The sequence below is a fragment of the Marmota marmota genome, unplaced genomic scaffold, assembly GCF_001458135.2.
Source record: "Marmota marmota marmota unplaced genomic scaffold, marMar, whole genome shotgun sequence".
Lineage (NCBI taxonomy): Eukaryota > Metazoa > Chordata > Mammalia > Rodentia > Sciuridae > Marmota > Marmota marmota.
This window is the reverse complement of record NW_025999880.1, coordinates 16,888,178-16,914,917: the sequence shown is the minus strand read 5'-3', so window position 1 is coordinate 16,914,917 and position 26,740 is coordinate 16,888,178. Positions and strand designations below refer to the sequence as shown.

The 26,740-nt window shown below is 49.2% G+C and overlaps 2 protein-coding genes across 3 annotated transcripts; both read right to left on the bottom strand.

Moving 5' to 3' along the window:
• Nucleotides 1-592: 592 nt before the first annotated feature.
• Nucleotides 593-26,508, bottom strand: LOC107150594 (keratin, type I cytoskeletal 14). 2 transcript variants are annotated; one of them, XM_048791510.1, is made up of 11 exons: nt 25,932-26,473; nt 24,634-24,716; nt 23,949-24,105; nt 23,628-23,789; nt 23,419-23,544; nt 23,106-23,326; nt 22,968-23,014; nt 21,985-21,992; nt 20,515-20,523; nt 6,862-6,868; nt 593-605 (listed from the first exon to the last, which is right to left on the bottom strand). In XM_048791510.1, coding segments are annotated over exons 1-11 (1,329 nt in total). In that variant the 5' UTR covers nt 26,439-26,473; the 3' UTR covers nt 593-603. The 2 variants fall into 2 exon arrangements, with proteins under 2 accessions (XP_048647467.1, XP_015351217.1); XM_015495731.2 differs by lacking the exons at nt 593-605; nt 6,862-6,868; nt 20,515-20,523; nt 21,985-21,992 and adding an exon at nt 22,163-22,413 and having other exon boundaries at nt 25,932-26,508.
• Nucleotides 7,697-14,034, bottom strand: Krt9 (keratin 9). Its single transcript, XM_015495830.1, has 8 exons — nt 13,435-14,034; nt 11,837-11,919; nt 11,563-11,719; nt 11,149-11,310; nt 10,276-10,401; nt 9,927-10,150; nt 8,781-9,340; nt 7,697-7,716 (listed from the first exon to the last, which is right to left on the bottom strand). Exons 1-8 carry the CDS (start codon nt 14,032-14,034, stop codon nt 7,697-7,699), a joined length of 1,932 nt encoding a protein of 643 aa, XP_015351316.1.
• Nucleotides 26,509-26,740: the final 232 nt, after the last annotated feature.

Below are 26,740 nucleotides of genomic sequence, written 5' to 3'. Positions count from 1 at the left end.
TCTATGGGAGCAGAGCCTGAGTCTCTCTGCCAGGGTCATAGTCATGGCCTGGCACGGAGCAGGCCCTGCAGAAGCATATGTTCAGTGAAAGACCAACAACTTGATAAAAGTAGAAGGAGGCTCCACTTGAGGCTTCTGATGAGCAGGGAGGAGAAACCGACCTGCCTCCCACCCCACCCCACCTTGGGACTTCAAATTTGACTCTCTCTCATGGGTTTGGGGATTTCTTGCTTCACTTCCCTGAGGTCTCCCTGTCTTGACAAAAGTGCCTCTGACGACATCCACTGCGCCTCAGTCATGCTGGGTGGAACAGAGGAAAGGGTTCGTATTTGGCTAGGTTTGGCCAGAGTTCAGGGGAGACTGGCATGTCCCTGAGACTGAGGTGCTACTGGGTTTATTTCCTTGAACTCTCCTTGGGAAAAGAGCATCAGAGCCTGAGGCCAAGAGAACAGCGGCCTCAACAAGGGAGGAGACTCTGGAGATCAAAGCCCTCAAGATTTACGAGTGACAGAATACTAGGATGTTGGAGCCAAGAGGATTTTCAGGGACCCTCCAGCTGTTGCTCCCATTCCTCTGCTATTTGCCCATTCATCCACTCTTCCCCTCTGAAATGCAGATCCAGGGTCTTCTAGGGATGGGGGAAACGGAGGTCTCAGGAAATGATCCGTCTGTGCAAGGTCACCAGCCTTATTCTCAGCACTCTGTACAGTCATTCCTTCCCACATAAGGTAATGTTGGCAAGCTTCTATTTCTAGGAGTTGCCTGCTTCCATGTTCACTGGAGACTCAATAATTGCTTGAGACCACAAAGGGCAGGGAGAAAAGCATCAGCTCTGGAAATAGGCCAAATGCAACTGAGAATGGGCTTGATCTCTTATAAGCTACATGACCTTGGACAAGTTACTTAACCTCTCAGAGCTACAGTTTCCTCATCTGTAAAATGAGCATAATAATCCCAGGTTTAGTGGGTCAGGCTTCCTAGATTCAAATCCTGGCTCCTCTACTTAAGGGCTACGTGATCTTTTTGGCAAGTCAAAAAGACACTGAACAAGTTTCCTCATGTACACAATGAAAATATGAACGGCACCATGAAGTTACTGTAAAGACTAAATAAAGGAATATATGTAATTAGCACAGCACCTGGCACATAGTAAGTGCTCAATGAATGTAAAGGTTTGTTAATTCTTGCCCCTTTCTCTTGTAGACTGTTGTTCTTAGTCACTCGGCTCCTCTGAAAAAGAATCTCCATCTGGTATCTGTGCCGTCCTCATAAAGAAGCCATCAATGAACCTTCTAGAAGGAGCACAGGTGCATGGCAGGCTCCCCCAGCCAAACACATCACATAAGCCTGCAAGCTGGGAGCTAACGTTCTGAAGAAGTAGGCGCCCCATGCAAACATTCCAGCAGGAATGACCACAGAGACATCCAGCTTCTAGAAGCAGCCATGCTGGAAGTGATAGCATCAAGTGGGACTTGTTCCTGCAGACGGCACCGAGGGTGGGCCTCCCGCCATGCTGTGCAGCCTTCAAGCCTTGTTCTCCGGGAGAGGGTCCAAAGAACCTAAGACTTGCCTAACAATTTTAGTAAACCGGCTTCAGAGCCTGGATGCTAATCTTTCTTTGCAAGTAAAACTCCAAATGGTTAAAGGATTTGGCAGCAGGAGTGATTGCTGATGAGACCTCGAAGGCATCTCTGCTTGAGTGTCTAACAGAGGTAAGTTCATCACATCCAAAGCTGATGAATTTACATCTATTAGACACACAACCACCTCCACTCCCAGCCTTCCAATATCAGTGATGACATCTCTTCTCCTCCAGTTGCTCAGACAAGACTCGGAGACCTCCTTGACCCTCTCTGTCTTCTACAATGTGCAGTCCTCCAAGAAGTCTTGATGGCTCTTCCTTCAGATTATGGCCAGAATCCAACCACCTCTGATCCTCGCCACTCTGAACACCCAGGTCTCACCCTGGACTTTCTCCCTCTGATTACAATCGGGGCTTCTACATGTAGCCCCTTGGCCTCTTCTCAAACAGTGTGTCACTCCTCTGCTCCAAAACCCATTTGTTGGTCATGGTCATCAACGCCAGACGCTGTAACAACCTCAAAATCTCACTGGCTTCACATCACAAACATGTGTGCCTTGGTCACAAATGTCAATGGCTTATGTCGTTGTTCCTGGTTGGACGGCTCTCCAGAAAGTCCTCTTCCAAGCAGTGAGTGAGCTCAAACCTCCAGGCTCCTTGTATCTTCAAGTATCCGCCATCTTGGAGCCATCTGCCTCTAGCTGTGCTTCGTGGTTCCCCGAGTGTAAAGCCAGGCTCCTCAGAGTGCCCTGTGTAATCTAGCCCACCCCTTTCCTCCCTGGCCTCATCTTCCAGCACTGAGTTTTTCTCTCACTGTGCTCTGGCAACATTGGCCTCACTCTTTACTCTTCTTTGAACATGCCAAATGGGTCTCACCTTACACACCTCCCTGAGTCTGGAGTGATGGACCACACACCTGCTTAACTGCCTCCCTCACTCGGTCAAGTCAATGCTTATGTGACTTAGTGATCCTGACCTTGGCCAACCCATTGAGTCAAAATCAAATTTGACTCTCTCTCATGGGTTTGGGGATTTCTTGCTTCACCCCCATCCCACCACAGCACTCAAGTCCCCTTACTACTCCCAACACATATCACATATCACCTTCAAAGACATTATTTATTTATTTACTACATTTATTGTTTATTTTTTTCCCTCCTCTTACCTACAGTGTAAGTTCTATACAGGCAAGATCTTTTCCTCTTCTGTTCACCTAGAAGAGTATCTGACAATTAAGGTACTTAATAAATAATTATCCAATAAAGGTTGTTGAATGACTGATATGAGAATCAGATTGGTTATCTGGCCTGATGGAAGGCAAAATATGGGATGGGGGTGCCTAACTAGAAGAATAAATAGACCCAACTCTTCATCAAGTCAGCTTAGGAACCAAAGTCTCAAAATATGGGATAAGAATTCCAAAGGGCAAGAAGTAAAATCAAGAATTAATAAATAGGATGGTATTAAACTATAAAGCTTCTTCATAGCAAAGGAAATAATCAAGAACGTGAAGAGAGAGCCTACAGAATGGGAGAAAATCTTTACCACCTGCATCTCAGAGCATTAATCTCCAGGATATATAAAGAACTCAAAAAAAAAAAACCTAACACAGAAAAATCAAGTAACTCAATTAATAAATGGGCAAGGGAACTGAACAGACACTTCACAGAAGAAATACAAATGGTCAACAAATATATGAAAACATGTTCAACATCTCTAGCAATTAGAGAAATGCAAATTAAAACTACACTGAGGGGCTGGGGCTGTAGCTCAGTGGTAAAGTGCTTGGCTCACATGTATGAGGCACTGGGTTTAATCCTCAGCACCACATAAAAATAAATAAAGATACTGTGTGTTCATCTACAACTAAAAAAAAAATTAAAAAAAAAACTACACTGAGATTTCATCTCACTCCAGTCAGAATGGCAATTATCAAGAATACAAATAACAATAAATGTGGGCAAGGATGTGGAGATAAAGGTACACTCATATGTTTCTGGTGGGACTGCAAATTGGTGTAACCACTCTGGAAAGCAGTGTAGAGATTGCTCAGAAAACTTGGAATTGAGGAGTTATCTCACTCCTTGGCATATACCCAAAGGACTTAAAATGAGAATACTATAGTGATGCGGCCAAGTCAAATGTTTATAACAGCTCAATTCACAACAGCTAAGCTGTGGAACCAACCTAGGTGCCCTTCAACAGATGAATGGACAAAGAAAAAGTGGTACATATACAGAAAGGAATATTACTAAGCCATAAAAAGAATAAAATTATGGCATTTGCCAGTAAATGGATGGAACTGGAGACTATGCTAAGTGAAAGAAGCCAATCCCAAAAAACGGAAAGACTAAATGTTCTTTCTGATATGCAGATGCTAACACACAATAAGGGAGGGGGAGAATAGAAGTTCATTGGATTAGACAAAGGGGAAAGAGGGGAAGGTAGGGGGGATGGGAATAGGAAAGATAGTAAAATGAACTGGACATAACTTTCCTAAGTTTATGTATGAACACATGACCAGTTTAACTCCACATCATGTACAACCACAAGAATGGAAAGTTATACTCCATGTATGTATAATATGTCAAAATACATTCTACTGTCATGTATAACTAAAAAGAACAAATAATTTTTTTAAATGGGAGGGGTTTTTTGGCGGGGAGAAGTATTAGGAATTGAACCCAGAGCCTCACACATGGTGGGCAAGCACTCTCCCACTGATTCATATACCTAACCTTTCTGCTTTTTTATTTTATTTTGAGGCAATGTCTTGCTAAGTTACTCAGACTGGACTTGAACTTGTGATACTCCTCCCTCAGCCTCCCAAGTAGCTGGGATTATGAACATGTTCCACTACTGCCTGGATTGAATGCCTTATAATAAACACACACACACACACACACACACACATTTATTTATTTATTTATTTATTTATTTATTCAAAGGATTCTAGAAACCCATGATATACTAATAAAATAGGAGTTGGCTAGTTTCTTCTAACTATTGGAGACCTTGGAGAAAGACTAATATGCTTTGAAGTCTAATATTTGACTCTGTGGGCAGTCAGAAGACCAGGGATTTTCGACAATTAGACAAGAAGATCTATTTCTTGCAGTTGCAAAGCTGAAGCAGCTTATACACTCAGAATTCAATTCTCTGAGTTACAACATCAATTGAAACCCCAATCTTGCCAAGCGTCTCATATAAAATTTAGGTCATCAATCAGGAAAGAGGGGCCCCCACAGAATTGGAACAAGAATATATTAGAGAGTTTAATTCAGCTACAAATTATCTCCATGTGCTCCTCTACCTCCTCTACCTCCCTTTATTGCCTCCAAATGATAAATAAGCTAGATACTATATACCTGGGATAGTGGTCAATTACAAAGCCAAAGCTTGGAGAAAAAGGCTTCCACACCAGAGAAAATTCAAGATGTTGCTAATCTATATCAGTGGAAATGTGAAGCCGGGAATTAATGCGAATTTTTTACCCAGCTAAAATAACCAAGATGGAGGCCTTCAGCAGACACTGGAAGTTCAACTGCTGGCTTGTTATCTAGGAGTAGATCTCAATGTTGACTCTGTTGGGTAACAGAAATTGAACTCAATGGTGTGCTATTCAAAATAAAGCTGTTTCCAGAAAATGCTTGTTGTAATAAAGAGGAAGGAATCTGACCACTTAGGAGGACCAGAATGTTAGAGTGGAATTGTCACGTGGAATCCATTCTCTCATCCCCCGACTGTGAGTCCAGAGGACACAGTCTATATTCTGGCTATTTAGAAATACACAAACAAGGGGAAATGGAGCATCTTTCAAAAGCTGAGGTGGAGCACTAGAGAAAGGGTCACAAACTCACTGCTAAAGCATCTTGCTGGAGCTGCCTTAGACCCAGAGACACCATTCTCCTCCCACTTCCATAAACCTCAGGATCTTACATCTTCTGGGCTCCTGTGCCCTTAGTGCCTTAAGTGTTCCCTCCCAATACCCACCCCCAAAGATCTGAGCTACCCTGTGGCAAGTTGTTGTTTCCCAAAGACGGCCACATCAACGTGTTCCATTGCACATGCTGTTCTTCCACATGACATTGACATGCCTTCATCTGTATATGTCTATGTATATTTTCTCCTCAAGATAGTGTCTGTATGTGAGGGAAATGGGGTCTGTATTGGTTTTCTATTTTTGCCTAACAGATCACTGTGAACTTAGCAATTTTAAACAGTTCTTCTATTACTATCTGACATGTCAGCCGGTGTGACTGGGTTCTCTACGCCGAGTATCAAAAAGCTTAAGTCAAGGTAAGGTCCCATCTGGAGACTCTGAGGGACAATCTGTTCCAAACGCTAGTTCTTGAACAACTTTGGTTCCTTGTAGCTGCAGAACTGTGGTGGCCTTTTTATTGTGGTCAGCAAGAGACCATCCCCATTGCTTGCTACACGGCCCCCTGCCTCTTCGACCAGCATTGAAATTTCATGCTTCAAAATTCTGACTTCTTCTATGATCATCCTGAGAAAATTCCCTGCTGTTAAAGGGCCCCTATGTTAAGTCAGGCCCACAGATAGTTTCTTTCTTAAGGTCAACACATTTGAGATCTTAATTACCAAAATACCTTCACAGTACCAAATAGGTTAGTGTTTAATAACTATAAGGAAGTGTGTATATACCTGAGCCAGGAGTTTTGGGGGATTATCTGAGAATTCACCTACCATAAGGTTTATGTTCCCTGGCCCTGAATCTAGTCAGGCCTGTGACTACACCAAAAGTAACATGGGTGGCTTCCAAGTTCAGGTGATAAAGCAAAACAGCTTCTTCTTCACTCTTTCCCATTTAGGACATATGTCTTGGGACCACAGATCCATCATGGAAGGAGTTCAGCTACTGTGAAGCTGCCCTCCTGGAGGGATTGCATTGAGAGACTCTGCAGAGAGTGAGAATGAGGCCTGAGGAGCCCCACGGGGGACCTGAGAATAAGCAGGTGCACCAACTCTGCTCACAGACTCTTGACTCTGGTCCCAGCCTGTGAGCCACAGGGACACCAAGGGGAGCCGAAACCAGCTGTCTCTGCCAAGACCTGTCAAGACTGTAGATACTTATGCAAAATTTTGTCCCTCTCTATGAAAAGGAATTTTTACTATCAGGCCCAATCAGAATCCTTGGACAATCTTACAGGATGTTTTTTAACTAGGAGCATCTTATTTATGCTTATATTTTTCACCATCAGTGAAATCTTCCAAAGCATAAACCAAATTATTTTTGTCTTGTTTCCTCCACAACCAACACATGACCTTCTAATGGACCATGGTAGATTGTTTGCCAAAAATGGCCTTAATCATTACCCTCCCTACATCCATGCCCTTCTCCGTGTGACCTTGTAGCTCCTTACCTCAAGAGAAGTCTATTGCGCCTGCTCTTCTTGAATCTGGACTAGGTTACAGCTTACAATAAAAGTGACTGCCCTACCCTAAGCCTCAAGAGGTCTTGCATGCTTCTTCTCATTGTCTAGTAACACTGGCTCAGGCTACCTGCATGGAGGGTGACAGTCACATGGCTCATTCATCCCCATTGCCCCTATCAGCTTCCACCAACCCTAGAGGTAGAGCCACTTAGCGGCCTGACCGTTGATCACAGATGCATAAAGGAAAATGGGACAGCCCAGTCTAAATCTCCAAAAGCAAAATCATGAGCCAAATAAATGGTTATTTTAAGCCACTAAAATGCATGTTGCCTGGTAGTAAACAAAAGTTAACCTACACTTTTTAAGAATGGATTGAAATGCACCTCCATTCCTATCTAATCCTAATACACCAACGAGTCAAAGTCCAAGTTTGATTTGCAGTAGGAAAGCTTTATTTGGAAGTCAGGATCAGGAAGGGAGTGGGGTCACCCCCAGGCTACCGCAGAGGAAGGGAGGTGTCCTCAACCCTGAGATCATCAAAGCCCAGCAGGGGAGAGAGAGAATGGAGAGCCAGAGGCACAATGAACAGTCCCAAATGGACACTGGGGCTTGTTGCCAACGAGTCCTGAGGTCAAGATGTAGTGAGCAGGCTTCATCCAGGGTCTGTCCCTCTGAAGGACGGTCAGCTGTGGCTGGGCAGAGTAAGTTGACTAGGGCTCTAGTATCGCATCTGGTGTTCTGTGGAGAGATGGAAACAAGAAGAGAGGACTTCAAACAGGGGCTTGGAGGAAGTTGAGGGAACTGCAAGCAAGAAGCCTGTAGCTCAAAAAGCCAGAGAACCCTGAGATGGAAGGACCAAGGGGTCACCCAATCTGTGGTCCCATCTAATTCTGAATCTCTGCTGCAGCAACCCTGGCAGATTCTCTCCATCTCTGAGGCTGGGCACCACCCCACACCTCTGTTAGCAAACTCTGGATATTGAAGCAAAAATCACCCTGGCCTCACACCTAGATGTCCATCCATGGCCCTGCAGTGCCACTGGACACACACAAAAAAAACACCAGATACACTACAGGGAACAGTTGCCAGGTGCCGTAAGGCTTCTCTGAGCTAAGCATTCCAAGTCATGTTGGCCAGCCTTTTACCACAATTTCATATTAAATCTTTACTTGAAAAAAATTCAATGTGTAGGAGTAGAGAAATTTTCCCCGACTTGACACCACCTCACCTGCATGACATTCTTAAATTTAGATTATCACATTCATTAATGCTCCTTTTAGCAATTGCATTGGGTTAATGTTTGTAGAGATGACCACTGACTCCAACCCCTGGATCTCCTTTCCATTTGAATCATTGCTGATCCAGGTCTCCCCTCCCTCATTGTGGTAGAAAGTCCTGACTGTGGAGCTTCACAGAGCTGAGTGGCTCACTCACCAAATTTATGACCTTGAGTAAATTACTTGCTCTCTCTAAGCCTCATTTTCCTTAAAATAAGGATAATAATAGGGAATACTGGAAAATATATATGATAATGCACAATTTTCAACCCATCTCCTTACTCCCATCTCTATTACTGAGACTCTGGCCATACGTAGATTTGATCCTAACCTAGTTCAATGATAAATTCAGAACAAGGATAGGTCTATAGCACCTCAACAAAGATCCCCCTAAAATCTAGTTCTGTTCAGAACATGTACTCCCCAGAGAGGTTCAAAGGTACACAAAAAGGAGTGACTGCCTAGCATACACAAGGCCCCGAGTTCAATCCCCAGCACCACCCACAACCTAGAATTATCCCTTACCTTGTGTGTCATCACAGTCACCAGATTTTGAGGAGGAAGACTGGGACTGGGATGGTCTTCCACTTCCTCCCCTGGATCCACTTCCTCCTCCAGAACTACTTCCTCCTCCATAGCTACCTCCAATTCCTCCTCCAGAGCTACTTCCTCCTCCATAGCCACCTCCACTTCCTCCTCCAGAGCTACTTCCTCCTCCATAGCTACCCCCGCTTCCTCCCCTGGACCCACTTCCTCCACCATAGCCACCCCCAATTCCTCCTCCAGAACTACTTCCTCCACCATGGCTGCCTCCACTTCCTCCTCCAGAACTACTCCCTCCACCATAGCTGCCTCCACTTCCTCCTCCATGGCTGCCTCCACTTCCTCCTCCATAGCTGCCTCCACTTCCTCCTCCATAGCTGCCTCCACTGCCTCCACCATAACTGCCTCCACTGCCTCCTCCATAGCTGCCTCCACTTCCTCCTCCGTAGCTGCCTCCACTTCCTCCTCCATAGCTGCCTCCACTTCCTCTTTGTCTTCCTTTACCACTTCCAAAGCCAATTCGTCCAGCTCCAGATGATTCACTGAGAAAGAAAAGAGATAAAATGAGTAGGCCCCACATACATATGGAAAGATAGACCTGGCCAGCAACTCAAGAGACTGAAGCAAGAGGATTGCAAGTTCAAAGTCAGCCTCAGCAATTTAGCGAGGCCCTAAGCAACTTAGTGAGACCCTTCCTCAAAATAAATTTTTTTAATTAAAAGGGCTAAGGATGTGTCTCAGTGTTTAAGTGTCTCTGAGTTCAATCCCCAGTACAAAAAAAATAAATAAATACACCTGGACAGTCAAGACCCAAATGTGAATCCTATTAATTTTTCCTTTCTGTGAGAAAGAGACGGAGCTGGCACAACAGCTGGGAGGAAAGATCCTCCAAATAGGATAATAGTACTGTCCCCCTCCTCAGAGCATAAGGCAACCCCTTCTTTCATTGTCACCATCCTTGTTCCTAAAGCCCAAGTATCCTGAAGTCGCCCCCACAGAATGAAGAAACCCTCAGCCCCTCAGATCTTTGCATACAAGAACTTCCCTAGCCGCCTCTATCCAGTGGAATGGAAGTAGTATCAGAGGCCCAGATAGTCCTGGGGCTTCTACAGAATCCAGGGGACCTACAAGTCTTCCTGGCCGCCTTCAAGGAGATTGCGATAGGTTGAAATTTCCTGCTCCAGCCTCATCTTGACGCTGAGCAGAATGCTGTATTCCTGATTCTGACACTCAAGTTCTGCCCGGATCTCGGCAAGCTGGTTCTCCACGTTACTGATTTGCTCCTGGATCTGCTGCAGCTGGCCACAGTAGCGGTTCTTGGTGTCTTCCAAGGACTTCTCCAGGGCAGATTTCTAGGAAGCAAGAGGAGGCTCGAGGAGAGTGCACACATCGTATCCCCTCTCCATCCCACTCCTGGGGATCATGCAAAACTGTCCTGTGCCCCAGCCTAGCACAGAGTTTACAGCAGGACACCAACCATGCTGAGCTGAGCCTGCAGCTCGATCTCCAACTCCTGGACACTGTGCCGGAGCTGGTTCACCTCCTTTGTGTTGGTCTCAATCTCTTGGCTACTATTTGTCACCTCCTGTTCAAGATGGCTCATCTGCAAACCCAAAGACTCAGTTAGGACCAGGCAGGGCTAAGAGCCTCAGTAGTCAAGATTCTGCCTCACCTAGCAGGATCTTCACATCCAAGACCAAGGCTGAGCCAAAGGGAAAGACAGGTTGTTCTGAGTTCTGGGTCCCTCTAGTCAGAGTTGTCCAGTTCTCACCACATGATATTCCTTCTCAGCAAGGCTTCAAAGTCCTTCATACTATGTCCCCAAGTCACCTTTCTAATCTTATTTCCTCCTACCTTTCAAACACACACACACACACACACACACACACACACCACAGACCATGGCTACGTATGTTAATTCCTATGCTAAGCTTTGGAGACCCAGGGAGGAAGGGAGCCATCAGAGAACTCAGTGCCATATGGGAGACAAGCTGTATCCCTCTAATAGAATCTGTGTCACGCAGCAATATCGTCCATTGTCTATGCTCTGCTTTCATTCATGCACACTAATAAACTCTGAGTTTCTCAGAAACAATCTTATTTGGTTCGTCTCTGAAACATCAGCACTTCCTGTAAAACTTGGCACCGAGAAGCTACTCTGCAATTGGGTCTGTGTGCAGTGATTGAAGATAATGAATGACATCCACTGGAAGGTGGATGGATGACAGCTGCATGGAGAGTTGTAAAGATAAGAGGATGGGGGGATGGGAGAAGGGAGCCATGGGTGGGGGAGTGGAGGGGTCTATGGATGGTGGGGTAGAAGTTTGAACAGCTAACCCACTCTGCTCACCTGGGTCTCATATTGTTGCTCAATTTCCTTACGGTTCTTTGAAATGAGCTGCTCATATTCCTGGCGCATGTTGTTGAGGGTTTGGGTGAGATCGATGCCAGGAGCAACGTTTATTTCCACGTTGACGTCCCCACCATTCTGCCCGGTCAGCTGTGACATCTCCTGCCAGGGAAGAAGGAGAAATGAGGTCAGCAGGTGGGATTCCTTCCACCACTTTTCAGCTCTCTCCTGCTCTTCTCCTCGGAGTTCCCAAAAGGGACATGATGGTGAAGTCAAAGCCCAGCCACTAACGTGGGTAGTGCTAAGGAGGGAGTTGGGAGTGTCCTCATCAAGAGTGAGGGAGGCAGTATCTCTCAGACAATCCTCCAAAGCCCCTCCTGTTGTCCCAATTAAGCCATAGCAGCAGGAACCTACATCCTGATGATTCTTCTTGAGGGAGGACAGCTCCTCCTGCAGAGAGTCGAGCTGCATCTCCAGGTCAGACTTCTCCATGTTCAGACCCTCCAGCACCTTCTGCAGCCCGTTGATGTCAGCATCCACCCCTTGCCGCACGGTCTGCTCCATCTCAAACCTGCAGACCAGTCAGGAGTATGATCAAGAGGACACCAGGCCCTAGAGGGACCTCCAGAGTACCAGAGAGGGAGGAAGAATTGATGACAAGGAAAGGGGAAAAGAGGACAGGACTCACTTCATCCTGTAGTCATCCAGTGTCATGCGCGTGTTGTCAATGTCCAGGAGAGTTTTGTTGGTGCCCACTGTCAGGTGCACAATCTTTAAAAAGAGAAGGTGGCATGAAACCTTGCTGCCTTGCTATGACTCACTAGTGGAAGAGAAAGCGGCCAGACAAAGGCACAGGAGGGGAGAATCCCATCCTAGAAGATGTTCAAGAGGCAAGGGAGTTTCCAACAGCTGGTACATAGCACAGACCCCTCACGCCCTTCAGCAAACGTGTTCAGCGTGGCCTTCATTCATTCATTCATTCAGCAAACATTGAAAGATCTACTGCACCGGCTGCAAGTTGGCTTTAGAAATCAATGACTCTCCCTAAGGAGCCCACCACCAACTACAAAGTCCAAAGTGTCCTAAAAGAGTTCAAGGAAAGGAAGCATGGCTGTGGCTATGGAAAACCAAGAAAGACTTTAGAAAGGAGAAGGCAGGCTGGGGGTGTGGCTCAAGCGGTAGCGCGCTCGCCTGGCATGCATATGGCCCGGGGTTCGATCCTCAGCACCACATACAAACAAAGATGTTGTGTCCACCGAAAACTAAAAAATAAATATTAAAAAAATTCTCTCTCTCTCTCTCTCTCTCTTTAAAAAAAAAAAAGGAGAAGGCAACTGAATTAGAACCTGAAGATTGGGTAAGACTGCACATGAATAAATAGATGGAAGAGGTTTGGGATAGGAAAAAACAGCATGTGCAGATGCTTGGTGCCTCTCTCCATCTGTTAGCCACTTGTCCCTTCAGCAAACTGGAGTCTCCTGAGGTCAGAGCTCTGTCTTTCCTGTCAACCTTGAGGACTCACGAGGGCAGGAGCTGAGCTTCCTGCACATGAATAATAGATGGAAGAGGTTTGGGATAGGAAAAAACAGCATGTGCATTGCTTGGTGCAGATGCATGAAGGTATAAAAGTAAGCAGATAAAAGTAAGGTCTAAAAGGTAAAAGGAATGGGTGAGAACAGTGGCGAACTAAACTGTGATCTCCCCGGGGGCAGAGGCTGTCTGATACGTTACTATATCAGCCCATTGCAACACTGAGAGTAGTCGCTCACTGAATTGAGAGGATGAATAAATATGGACATAGTATATGGACATGTGGATGGATGAATGGATGGATGGTTGGATAGATGGGTTCCATCCCCAGAATTCAAGATCCTTTCTATCACTTGAACAACTAGCATGTGTAGCTGAGTTCCATAAAACCTGAGAACATTGAGAGAGACTTCTATGGGAGCCCAAGAGAAGTAGGAAGGGAGGGATAGTAACGACTCAAGACTAGGCCAGAAGAAGACTCCACATCCAGTCTCAGCCTTGTCTGTGAATCCAGGCCTCCCTCTTGCTCTTCCCAAACTCTGAAACTTGAAGAAGTGGAGACAAGAATCCAGAGCACAAGCCAGCATCCCAGCCCGAGGGCCCTTCAGGAACCAAACACAAGTTTGTTTCTGATGTAAGTTTAATGTTTCCAAAAGATGGGTGCCTGGCTATAGTCTAAGCTTCAAGTCTAGCATCTTAACCTTTTGAGAAGATCAAGTGAGGAAAGAGGGATCAGAGATCGTTTCCTGCTCCTACCTGGTTCTTGAGATCGTTGATGGTGTCATAGTAAGGAGAGTAGTCCTTCTGGAAGACCCTGGGCCCCTGATTCCTGTACCATTCCTGGATCTTCTTTTCCAGGGTAGCATTTTCATCCTCTAGTGACCGCACCTTATCCAAATAGGAGGCCAGCCGCGAATTGAGGTACTGCATGGTGGTCTTCTCATCCGTAGTCAGAATGCCACCATCGCCGCCTCCAGCACCGCCACCAAAGCCACCTCCAAAGCCCCCAGACCCACCATAGCCGCCTCCAAAGCCCCCAGAGCCACCAAAGCCTCCTCCGGCACCGCCACCAAAACCTCTGGAACCTCCTCCAAAGCTACTGATAGAGCTCCCAGCGCTGAAGCCACCCCCAGATACTCCACCATAGCTGGAGCCAAATCCACCACCACCTCCTCTCCCACAGGCCCCTGAGATCCCCCCACCATAGCTACTGGAAGAGCTGAATCGGCCCCCTCCTCCACTGCCCCCCGAGGAGCTGAAGCGACTGAAGGAGGAACGCATGCTGCCCCCGCTGCCCCCGCGGCCCCCGCAGCTGCCCCGGCTCCAGAAGGACGAAGAGAACTGTCTGCAACTCATGGCACTGCCTGTAGCTCGTGGGGAGGAAGCCGTCGCAGGAGTACGGCTGGTACAGAGCTGGCCCCAGGGCCACTTACTTATACTACCAACCGAAGGTGGCACCCCTGGGTGTGCCCTCCGTCTGTGCCAGCCTCCCCCCAATAGACTCAGAGGAGGTCTGGGATTCGGGAGCAGCCCCGCTGCCCCAGGCTCAGCGTCCCTCGGTGACTGCCTGTCGGCGACCCAGCCTCTCTCCATTGTGTGGGGTAATTTGGTGATATTAGGCTGTCAAGGGCACCATAAATCAGCTCTGCTGCCAAGGGGGTGACCTATTTCCTAGAGTCGTGTCTGGCTGACCCTGACAGCGGGTCTGAGACTTAGCCCTTCTGGGATAGAAGCTCCTTGGTGTGGAGTCATCTCCCCCGTGGATGACTGTCATGGTCTGCAGCCCTCCTCCACTTCCACTGGTGCCCACTGGGGACTGAGCTGGGAATGGGGTACAAGCTTGATCATAGAGGGTGGGGGAGGCATGGCCCTGTCCAATGTGAGCAGGAAGCTCAGCTTCTGCCCTCGTGAGTCCTCAAGGTTGACAGGAAAGACAGAGTTCTGACCTCAGGAGACTCCAGTTTGCTGAAGGGACAAGTGGCTAACAGATGGAGAGAGGCACCGAGCAATGTGTCTGCCAGGGCCCTCCAGAAGAAAGTGCAGCCTTCACATTGAGGCCTGGGAGAGGAAAGTGTTGCTCACGCTCGCTGACCTTTGAGCAGTAAAACCAGTGGCCCGACTGTCCGGGTCCTTTTGCAGGGCCCAGCCCTGGGGATGGAATTTGACCTTGGATTCTGAGCCCTGGGAAGAACAGGATACAAAGATGCTAGCTAACCTTGCTTCTAGAAGAAACTCAGACACTCATTCTGGTCACCAAAGCCAGAAGAGAGTGGTAAAGAAGGCTGCGGGCCACTGTGCCGGACCACCCGAGTTCCATCCTGACTCCCTCTTGGGTGACTTTGATTAGTTATTTAACCACGCTGTGCCTCAGTCCCCTCCTCTACAATAATAATTGTACTAATAATCTGCCCATTTCCCAGAAGGGCACGTGAGAAACTCTCAAGAAATAGTAAACTGTCTCTGATTATTGGCAACTCTGCCCTCCCCTGATCCTTAGCCATGGGTTTCACCTCTCCCTTGTCCCCTGCTCCTTCTGCATAGCCGCCAGGATGACCTTTCCAACCCATTTCTGACTCTATCACTCTCCTGACTTCCCTTTGCCCCAAGACATGGCCCATGTTCCTGGCACTCAAGGCCCATCTCCAATCTTTCCATTCCTTCCCCATCTCTCCCGGCCCCCAACTCCCTACCAAACCACAGTGTTCCGCAAATGCCCTTCAGAACTCAGAGAATGCACCACACAGTAATGTATGAGCGTACCTTTTCCCCCTGATCCTCACCAACACTTATTGTTGCTTGTATGCTTGATTGTTTGTTGCCATTCTGACTGGAGTGAGATGAAATCTCAGAGTAGTTTTGATTTGCATTTCTCTAATTGCTAGAAATATTGAACATTTTTTCATATATTTGTTGATCAATTGTATTTGTTCTTCTGTGAAGCTCTGTTCAGTTCCTTAGCCCATTTATTCATTGAGTTAATTGATTTTTTTTTTTTTGGTGCTAAGTTTTTGAGCTCTTCATATACCCTGGAAATGTATGCTCTCTCTGAGGTGCATGTCCCATTCTGTAGGCTCTCTCTTCACATGATTGATTGTTTCCTTTGCTGGGAAGATTTTTAGTTTGAATCCATCACATTTATTGATTCTTGATTTTACTTCATACTCCATTTATGTATAATGTGCCAAAGTGCATTCTACTGTCATGTGTAACTAGTTAGAGCAAATTTTAAAAATGTAAAATGAAAGAAAAAAAGCAAACTACAACTCCAGTTCACCTTCAACCACCCCCTTGTGTGCCTCCTCCTCCATGAAGGCTTTCTGAGCTCTCCCACTCTGGGTCACTTTGTCTTTCATACTATGTCCCCATGGCACCTCCCCCGGAAGGCAGGGCTCCCTTCAGCCTGTGCCTGCTCATCTTGAACTTACCCCAGTGTCCAACACCATGTCTGGTCCAAGTAGGATCCCAACATATATGGGATGAAGGAAAGATAACTGATTGTTCCAGAGAGCTGCTGAGAGCTGAAAGAGAGCTCAAAACCAGACAGACGAGGAGGGTTTCCTTTATAAATGTATTTGCTGAAATTAAAGTTGAACTAATTTACCAAAATGTGTTCAACAAGTATGTAAATGGGCGATACAAAATTCATTAACTGAGGAATAAAAAAGTAAGTAGGAAGAACAGAGAATATAGAGGCGTAATCCATGTGTGAATTGGGGAACGCCTAACGTGTGGGAACCTCATAGACCAAGATTAGTGGGGAGTGCATTGATAACCTTTCTACTTCCTTCCCGCCACCCTCAGTATTGGGGATTGAACCCAGGGTCACGCCACCACTGAGCTACATACTCATGCATCCTCAGTCTTGTTTTGTTTTTTTATTTTTTATTCTGAGACAGGGTCTCACGATGTTGCTGAGGCTGGCCTCGAACTTGGGATCCCCCTGTCTGAGCCTCTCAAGAAGCTGGGATTCCAGGTGTGCAGCACCATAGCGGGTCCCGACTACTTTCTACGCCTTTCTCCAGGTTCCTGTCAGGCTCCACTGGGAAGCCCAAGATCTTCCTGCAATGTGGTCTGAGGCCTGGAAAGCCCCTCGCCCTGCTGGGACCAGGACCTGGATCACCTTCTGCTGCTTTCCTACCCCTTCGCCCTCCCCGTGCTGATGCCCTCACTAATTGGGATGTAAACCCCAGGCCCTGGGGACTGAGCAGAGGTTGGCAGCTGGAGGACAGCCCGCAGGGCCGTGCTTCAGCAACCCCACTCTGTTCTAGTTAAGTGCATTCTTTGGGGGCATCCTGCCTGACTGACCGGAAGCTCTAAGCTGCGACACTGCTGCCCAGATGGCTCTGGTGACAGATGGCGCCTTTCCAGCCCTCGTGCTAAACGAACCAATGCCTCAGTTGCCCCCTCTCCTTCCCACCCTCCAGCCCTGCCCTCAAGCCTCACTCAGCCCAGACAGGGGGCTCTGCCCTCAGAATCCCACCCCAGCTGCCCAAGAGGTTGAGCTGCTCATGGGGATCACAGCAGCTGGCCCTGTCCCACCCCCATCACCAGGGGCCAGTCAGGGAGGACTTGACCGTCCATCTCCTCCAGCTCAGCCATCCAATCTGGCCCTCCCTGAATGTTGAACCTATCTGGCCAGTTCTCTGCCTGGATTGAGTGGTCCTTAGTCACTACCCTCCCTCCTGTGAGTACGAGAAGGCACAGGCCTTTCCTCCACATTGGGCTATCCCTGCATGTTGGCCCCAGGGCCTCTGCCCTCACTGCCTGGTCCTTCCCGTGGTGCCTCTAGGAATAGTGTAGTGAGGAGAGCAGCAGCTCCCCAGCCAGAGAGGTACCACTTGCCAGTGCCCGCTCCCTACGCCCCATGGCCTTGGCCTCTGTTTCCTCACGGGGAAGGCCCTTCCTGGTGAGCTGTCAGTGGGCATAAACATACTGCAGGTGGGGTGGAGGGGTCTCTGGATGAAGCCCCACTACTACCCGTGAGCCGGCAGCCTCACCACATCATCCTCCTCCTCCTCCTCCTATCTGCCCTCTTCCCACATCCATGTTCCTCCCCATCCTGCCTCCCCTGAACCTCAGGCTCTGCTTCCAATACAAAGAGGAGCTGGCCATGCCGGATCTCATCTGCAGTCCAGGTAGGAGCTCCTGCTGCTGTTGCAATTTGGTACCATCTTTTCCCTTCTCTGCCTGGCATAGGGAACGGACCGGGCAAAGTGGGGCCAGAGATGAGCAGGCCCACAGCCTTACCCAATGAGTGACCCTGTGACATGCTCATGCTTTTATCCTCCCAGGGTTCAAGATCTGCCCTCCAAGCCCCACCTCCTGGGGGAACCCTCCAAAGAGTGAACAAGGGATGGAGCCCACATAACTCAGGGGCCCCTGGCATCTGAGTCCCATTGAGAATGAGCACTGCTCTCTGCAGCTCAGGTGCAAGACTGCACCTTGGGACCACAGTGTCAGCACCCCAAGTACAGCTGCAGCCCTCAGAAGGTGTGTGGAGCAGAGATGAGGGACCGTGAGGACCCAGAGAGGCAGACAGAAGGCCAGAGAGGGAACCAAACATTGATGGCATCTGCAAGGATCCTCCTTTGAGGGTATGGGGACTGGAGGAAGAACAAGAACAGGCTTGCTCCTGCCATATAGAAGCCCAGCTCCTTGCCTGTATCCACCTGCCCCCCTCTCTGTGCATGCACACACACTTGCTCCCCACCACCGTCTGTCATTGAGCTCCAGGTGGAGCCCAGGGAAGGCCCTGAGTCATCACGAGATGAGCACAGGCATGAGTCATGGCTCCTCTCCTGGTGCTTGGGCCCACCCTCCCTGAGCTGCCGTCACTGCCCACTGGCGCCGGGCTGGAAGTGTCTGCACTTACCTGTCTATCAACGCTGATTCTTTCTCATACAATAGTCACCTGCCACCACCCCACCTAGAGAGACCCTCACCAGACCAAAGTGGCTTGAGTCTAAAACCAGATTCTTCCACTGATTTGGAGAAAGTGGCTTCCCCTCTCTGAACCAGTTTTCTCACTGGATTCATCCTTTATCCAGCATCATCTCGCACCAGGCACTGTAATGAGAGCTGAGGAAAAAGTGATGAAGAATTCCCCCAATCTTCCTGGACAGTTACAGGACAAAACAGACCTCCCCCCAAAATCATTGTCCAATTCAAAACTGACATGAGCACTATTAATGGAAAATTGGGGCACACATTATAAAGGATGTGGCATGGTTTCGGGGGATCAGAGACAGTCTTCTTGAGAGACAATTGAGTAGGAATGACCCAGAAGAAAGAAAAAGAGAGGAGGGGAGGACAAAAGTATATGCAAATGTCCTGAGGTGGGAAGGAGCTATGAGACCTCAAGGGCAGAAGCCCAGTGTGGCTAAAGGGCAATGGGTTAGATCAAGCCAAGGATTTTGGAACAAAAAAAGAGTTCTGATCTCATGATAAACTGCTGGCCTGAGTCCAGCACCCAGTGGGACATTTTCCTATCTACTCTGACATCCCCTGGACCATCTGGATAGACTTGGGTTCTTGCTGTCTTGCTTATTATTACTCCATTCCTCTGTTGGACCTCCATTAAGATCAAGAACCTATGCCAGATGAGGGCCGTGGAAGATACAGAAATATTGGAGGATCATGGTGACTTGGTCACTTTTGGTGTATGTGACTTGGAGCAGGCCAGTCTCCTGAAGATGAAGAGGTTGTAGGAATGATCTCAGCGGCTCTCTTAGCACTGCCCTATTCTGCCTTCTGCCAAGGTAGAGAGACAATCACTCCTCCCAGATTACATTAGAAGGATATGGAGCCAGAGGAGTCATCTGACCCTCCCGGGACTCTGTAGCAAGCCCTCCTGCCTCCACTAGACGGTGCTATCGAGTCACTTTTCTTGTCTTATTCTGATGGCCAGACAGGGCCCAGATCCTGAGTTGGATGGGCAGCCTGCAGGCCCTATGGACAAGAGCACTAATCACAAGCAGGACTCAAATGTTGGCTCTACCCGGTCCACTGGATTATGGAGATGGGAACCCCAGAGGAGAGGGGAGTCCATGTGAGATACCAGGACAGCTGCCATGTCTGCCCTCTTCCTCTCAGGCCTGAGAGTACAGGAGGAGACCACCACCCTAAGCCCACTGTCTGACTTCCTCCCCTCCCAGTTCAGAGCCTGCTTCCAGCCAGGTGGCCTGTGGCGCCATCTTTGCCCTGAAGTCCACACTTCCTGGGTATTCCCTTCAAACAGCAATGGCAACACTCAAGCACACTCAAGCCCACCCCACCACACTCAGGTCTCAGAAATCTCACCTTCCCCTATTTCTCTAAAGCAGACCTCCTTGGAGAGTGAAGACTTTCATATGACACCCCTAGAAAGCATGGGATTCCTGTACCGCCCAGAGTGTTCTAGGCTTTGGTCCCCACTGGTGATTATTGCTATGCTTTTCTCTCTGTCCAAGCTCATGTGAGTTCTCAAATGTAGACCACTCCCCAGAGTCCATGCTCCATTTGAGTAGGAGGCTCATTGCCCAGCATCCCTAGGGGTATCATAAAGCCCCCCTCCATTAAGGTTGTATCACTCCAAGGACTGAAACCCCATCCATCCCAGTCTCTGAGGAAGCTCCCCACAGCCTTCCTCCTCCCTCAGTTGTCCCATGTTCCTCCTTCAGCCCCAGGACAGCCCGCCCTTCCCCAAAGGATCGCCCCAGTTCAACCCTTCTTGATGCCAGAACTCAGGTAAAAAGACATCCCAGAGTTTCAGGAACACAAAGCAGTCTTCTCTCTCCTGACGCGTCGGTCTGGACAAGAGAAGCCAACATAACTTCATTCCTTTTGCCAATAACTCACCCTCTTACGCTACCATGTATAGAGTGATGGCCATGTGCCAGACGCGATGCCAACCTCGCTTATGAGATCATTTAATCCTCCATCAGCCTTCTGTAGCAAAGGTGTGTGTTCCCCACTTTGTGAAAAGGAATGTGGGTTCAGCGTCTTGCCCAGACTCTTTTAGCCTGAGCAGCATAGGAGCCCAGACTCCAATGCAAGATGTCTGATTCCAAAGCACAGGTTTTTTTTTCGTCCCCTCTCCCAGACTTAGGCCTTTCTCCAGTCCCACCCAATTCTTGACTCCCCCTAAAAGTTTCCTTCACAAGGCCAAATGAATGAGCTGTTGAAATGACACAGGACCAGTCAGGGCTTTCCTAGCCTGGGGCAGTGAGCCCCGCCCACTCCAGGAATCTCCACCAATCACTCAGGTCAGGTTGCTCCCCTTCCCAGTTTCCAACCCCCCTCCAAGAAGCGAAAGATGCTCCCCTGCCTACCACCCTAGCTCTCAACTGTGCATTTTTTTCACTGGATTGTCTACCAACCCCAAGAAGCCAGGTTCACCCTCTCCATTGCGTAAGTGAAGACACTGAGGCTCAGACTCTACTAGGTCACAGAGCTAATTCAGAACCCAGTCAGGGTTAGAGACCAGTCAGGCCATTCCTAAAGCCTCCAAAGATGTCCTCATCACAAATGGATAGTCACCACCTGGTATCACACAGCCAGGCTTCAGCCTGTACGGTGCCAGGTGCTGCGCTAGAGGCGCATGCTCACAAACCAATCCTGAGTCACAACGAGCCCACAAGGTAGTAATTATATTTGTTGTCTGTTTGTGTTTGGGTATTAGGGATTGGCCCCAGAGATGCTTAAACACTGAGCCACAACCCTAGCCTCTTTTATTTTTTATTTTAAGACAGGGTCTTGCTAAGTTGCTTAGGACCTTGCTAAATGGCTGAGGCTGGCTTTGAGTTTGTGCTCCTCCGGCCTCAGCTTCCTGAGCCGCTGGGATGACAGGCATGCGCCACTCATCCACATATGTAAAAGGAAATAAAGTACTACCTTTATTTCCTTTTACAGATGTGGAAACTGAGGCTTCAAGGTGGTGATTAACTTGACCTAGGTCAACTAAGTATTGGCAGGATTAGACCTGGTCCTGGAGGATTCATTCCAGAGCAAGGAGATAAACCCCTCAGTAGAGCTTAAGTCTTTATCTTGAGTTCATGGGCCTCTATTGAGGAGCTTTGGGGAACCCAGAACCCCATAAACTGTAGGCAAATGTTTGTGCTTCTCTGAAGTTGTGGTATAGGGAAAATATCTGTAGTTTCTAATATATTCTCAAGAGAATCCTCAATCACAAAAAAATGCTAAGAATCCTTGACCACGCACAGTGCCCAGCACCTAAAAGCACCAGATATCTGGTAGATAAATGAACAAATGAAAGACTGAATGTCCCCCTGTGCCCTGGGAGATTACCACATATGACCTGGTACACACATCTATCGCTATCTTCTGAGATGGTGAAAGCCATTCTGGGACCTGAGCCCAGTCCACCCCCAGGCCCTTTCTCCCAGTCCCAGAGGCCACAGCCAGGTGCTAGGACGGGTTCCAAAGAAATGCTTCCCCTGCCTTCTTCCCACCCCCACTCCCAACAATGACCAGGCAAAGGCAGGAATTATGCAACTCAGATAAAGAAGCTTTATTGATTGCCAGGAGGGGTCAGGGGTAAAGTGTGTTGTGACGTGTTTGGAGGGCAGGAGAAGGCATCTTCAGGTGGATCTGTGTCCACATGGGGGGGCTTCCTAGGCCTGAGCCATGCTGAGCAGCCTCAGTTCTTGGTGCGAAGGACCTGCTCGTGGGTGGACACCACCTTGCCATCGTGCACATCCATGACCTTGGTGCGGATCTGACGACTGGAGGAGGTCACTGAGGAAGAAGGAGATAGGGCATTAGCAGAGGTGAAGAGGCAGTGGACAAATCAGGAGTGGAGAGGCCAAGAAGTTGGGACTTACATGAACTATCTCCCTACTGCCCTCTCCCCTGATCATTCATTCACTCACTGCTGTTGACTAAGCACTGATACCATCCAATCGTTTCAGACTAGGGTTCCTTAAGGTCATTGACAGAGTCTGTGTCCTCAGATTGAGGCTCCCTAATAATTCAGACCCAGCTAGTTCAGTCCAAATAGACCCCAATCGACTGGTTTTGGATGGAAGGAGACTTGTTTGCTGTCCATGGTGCTGACCACATAACCATGGGGTCTGCCTGGACATAGGGTGGGAGAATTATAAGATAGGAGTCAAGGCTGCTAGCCCTAAGAGGGTTAGAAAATGACCTCTTCTACCCAAATGGATTCTTAACAGATACTGGGTAAGAACACTATAGCTCCACCCTTTGAGAAGCTCTTAATCTATGCCCTAGACCTGCTCGGGGACCTGGAGTGGTCTTGAGCCCAGGTTTGATGAAAAGGAAGGTCTTACCATCTCTGGATGACTGAGAGCCAGAAGAGAACTGGGAGGAGGAGAGGCTGTGAAGACAAAGGAGAAAGACCATTAGACACTGTGCGGGGTGGTAGTGAACTATAGGGGCGCGAACTAGGGGAAGGGCTGGGCACTCACTGGGCATCCTCGCCCTCCAGCAGGCGGCGGTAGGTGGCGATCTCCTGCTCCAGCCGCGTCTTCACGTCCAGCAGGATCTTGTACTCCTGATTCTGCTGCTCCATCTCGCAGCGCAGCTGTGCCAGCTGCTCCTCCACGCTGCCAATCATCTCCTGGATCTGGGCCAGCTGCATGCAGTAGCGGCCTTTGGTCTCCTCCAGGCTGTTCTCCAGGGATGCTTTCTGTGAGGAAGGGAAAGAGGATCAGGGATCATTGAGGATGGCCATTCCCTCTCTGTCATCTTGTGCCCACCCCATGCCTGCAGCATTCCTACCATGCTGAGCTGGGACTGCAGTTCGATCTCCAGGTTCTGTACGGTGCGCCGGAGCTCGGAGATCTCGCTCTTGCCGCTCTGCACCAGCTCGCTGTTGGTGGCCACTTCGCGGTTCAGCTCCTCTGTCTGCAGAAAAGAGAACAATATTCGCACCAGAAGGCCTCAGAAGGCTGGAGGTCTGGGTCCCTTCCTCTCCAAATGACACCCACCTTGGTGAAGAACCATTCCTCGGCATCCTTGCGGTTCTTCTCCGCCATCTTCTCGTACTGGTCGCGCATCTCGTTCAGGATACGGCTCAGGTCCACACCAGGGGCTGCGTCCATCTCCACATTGACATCTCCGCCCACCTGGCCTCTCATAGAATTCATCTCCTGAAAAACCAGAGAAGAGTTCACAGTCAGAAGCCTCATGACAGCTGCTGATTGGGGGTCTCTAGGCCCAGGTCACCTGAACCTTGCCCTCCCATCATCTCAATTCCATCTCTTCTCTCCAGCCATTCCCTAAAGCTGGATTTTCCATTCAGCTCCCACCTCTTCATGGTTCTTCTTGAGGTAGGCCAGCTCCTCCTTCAGGCTCTCGATCTGCATCTCCAGGTCAGCTCTGGCCAGGGTCAGCTCATCCAGCACCCTGCGCAGGCCATTGATGTCGGCCTCCACGCTCACGCGAAGGTTCATCTCTGTCTCATACCTAGAATGACCCAAAAGAAAAGGAATGAGGTACCCATCCTGGTCACACTGAGAGCTTTGTTCTCTTTCCCTGCAGCTTCTTCCCAGAGCTGGCACCCGGTGGGTGGTTTAGAAAGCCAATCTTAGACACAGTGCCCATTGATTGCTCAGATCTGAAAATTCCTGGGATCCTGGGAATAAGACAGTTCATTATGCTGCAGAATTCGGGGAGAGAGGTGCTTCTAACTTCAGTCAACAAATAAGACTCAGAGCTTCCAAATATAATTATCTGCTGCACTTCAGGGGTAGGTGGGAAAGAGGGAGTTCCTTCCTCTCCCTGAAACCGTGCTTCCTGAACCTGGCTGTGGATCAGAATCACCCAGGCAACCTATTACAAATAACTGAACCAAAATTCCAAGGGTGGGGCCCAGGAGTCTCGTACTTTTACAAGTGCCCCACGGGCACTAGTCAACTGTGTTTAGGAAACACTGATCCAAAAATACCCCACCCTGGGAAGATTGGACATTCTGAGCCACCACTGCAAACTCACTTGGTGCGGAAGTCATCAGCAGCCAGGCGGGCATTGTCAATCTGCAGGAGGACATTGGCATTGTCCACAGTGGCTGTGAGGATCTGCAGAATAGGAAGGGAACAGGTCATTTTTCAGATGGACATCCATCCGTAGTCAGAGGTCACTGCAGCCTACATTGGCCTTTACTCTCCTACCCTTGCCTGGTCCCCTTCCTCCCCAAAAGTCTTTATCATAGTGGTCTAAAGGGCAACCCCAAGTAATCAGGCTTTGGCCCAAAACTGGCTCATGATCATCAGAGGAGGTGGAAAGAGTCTGGCCCTAGAATCAAAATCACTGAGGTTCTGGTCCCCGTGCTGTCACTGACTTGTCACAAAACCTAAGGCAGGTCTCAGGGCTTGAGTTCCCCCCTCCGCTCCCTAGACCCTCTTCATGCTCTGGATTCTCCTCTTGGCATAAGCCGCCCTGCCAGCCCTCGGCAGCACACACATTCCGTTTCAAGTCCACAGGGCATGGGACCTCAAGTGGGATTTTACCAAGAGATGAGACCCAACTAGCACAGAGGATTAGAAAAAAAGGAAGCAGGGGAATAAAAAGAAATTAGATGGAACCCCAAGCTGGATGATGATCCTTCCCTCAATTGTCCTTAATCTGTGCAAGGCACCAGAGCCAAGCAGGTTCAGCAAGAAGGGTTTAAGGGGGTGGGTAGAGGGGAACTGGAGGCAGATGGCACAAGCCCACCAGGCTTCCTATTGGGCAGGGCACATATGTGGACCATGATTGAAGGCTGTGGGTTTTTTAATCCCCGCCTGACTATAGAGAGGTCACACGGTGCCAAGGCTCATGGGCGGCAGCAGCCACAGCTCAGACTAATGAGCTAATGAGCGGTTTGGGTGTCTAGCCTCGTCCCGTTACAGCCTCGCTCCTCCCCTGCGCTGGAGAACAGGTAGCTGCCTCCTGTACTATACTAGAAGGTGGGGTGCGAGGGCTATCATCTGGGCTCTGCCATGACTTTGCTCTTCAGCAGGTCACATGACCTCTCAAAGCTTCAACTTCTTCCTTTGCAAAATGTAAGGGTAGGAAACACGGGTCTCACACAGTCTGAAGACTGGAGCCCAGAAAGGTATGAGCAAGGTGGGGGAGGGGAGACCCTCTTCTCACTCACCAGCTCTGTTTGGGGTGTCCAGGACCTCCGATGAAGATATCTGGGGTGAAAGTTTGTCCTGTCTACAAATCTAAAGCTGCTCATGGCCTAAGGCCTCTACTATGCTCAGAGGGAGGTAACTGGAATGGTTCCTCCTGCTGCCCAGTACACCCACCTTGTTCCTCAGGTCCTCGATGGTCTTAAAGTAGGGGCTGTAGTCTTTGGTCTCAGCAGGCCGCTGCCTCTGGTACCAGTCTCGGATCTTCACCTCCAGGTCGGTGTTGGCCTCCTCCAGGGCGCGCACCTTGTCCAGGTAGGAGGCCAGGCGGTCGTTGAGGTTCTGCATGGTCACCTTCTCACTGCCCACCAGGAGCCCATCACCACCGCCAAAGCCACCACCGAAGCCACCACCAAAGCCACCACCAAAGCCACCACCAAAGCCACTACCTAGGGCCCCACCAAAGCTGCTGCTGCTGCTGAAGCCACCGCCATAGCCGCCCCCCATCCCGCAGGCTCCCCCAGAGGAGAAGCGGGAGGAGGTGACCTGCAGGCCCCCATAGGTGCTGGGAGCCCGGTAGGATCCTCCGGCCAGGACAGAGGAGATGCGGCTGGAGCCACCACCAATGCCACAGGAGCCCTTCATGGAGCTGGAGGAGGTGAACTGGCGGCTGCAGGTGGTCATGGTGCCAAGGAGGAGGTGAGTGAGCGAGCAAGCGAGCGAGTCGGCAGAAGGAAGAGAAAGGTGCTCAGGGCGGCTGAGAGGATGCCGGAGCTTTATACTGGTGAGTAGGGGGCGGGCCTGGCATCCTCCATCCCCCTGGGCTTTCATCACGCACGAGCCAGGGCCAACTCCCAGTTAGATCCCTCCCCTCCTCCGCCTCGTCATGTCTGTCATATTTTACTGGAAACTCATTGTTTGGGGTGTTTTGGGCTTTCTTGTCCCGCCAGGTGTGATTCACAGGGGGAGGTGTGGGCCTGCAGGCT

Excerpts from the sequence above, each read along its gene's own strand:
- Krt9 (XM_015495830.1), bottom strand. The coding sequence starts at position 14,034 with ATGAGTTGCAGACAGTTCTCTTCGTCCTTCTGGAGCCGGGGCAGCTGC. Across the intron at positions 11,720-11,836 it reads CTGGATGACTACAGGATGAA|GTTTGAGATGGAGCAGACCG; the intron begins GTGAGTCCTGTC and ends ACTGGTCTGCAG. Across the intron at positions 11,311-11,562 it reads TCAAGAAGAATCATCAGGAT|GAGATGTCACAGCTGACCGG; the intron begins GTAGGTTCCTGC and ends CTTCCCTGGCAG.
- LOC107150594 (XM_015495731.2), bottom strand. The coding sequence starts at position 26,438 with ATGACCACCTGCAGCCGCCAGTTCACCTCCTCCAGCTCCATGAAGGGC. Across the intron at positions 24,717-25,931 it reads TCGAGGACCTGAGGAACAAG|ATCCTCACAGCCACTGTGGA; the intron begins GTGGGTGTACTG and ends CCTATTCTGCAG. Across the intron at positions 23,015-23,105 it reads CTGGAGGGCGAGGATGCCCA|CCTCTCCTCCTCCCAGTTCT; the intron begins GTGAGTGCCCAG and ends TTGTCTTCACAG.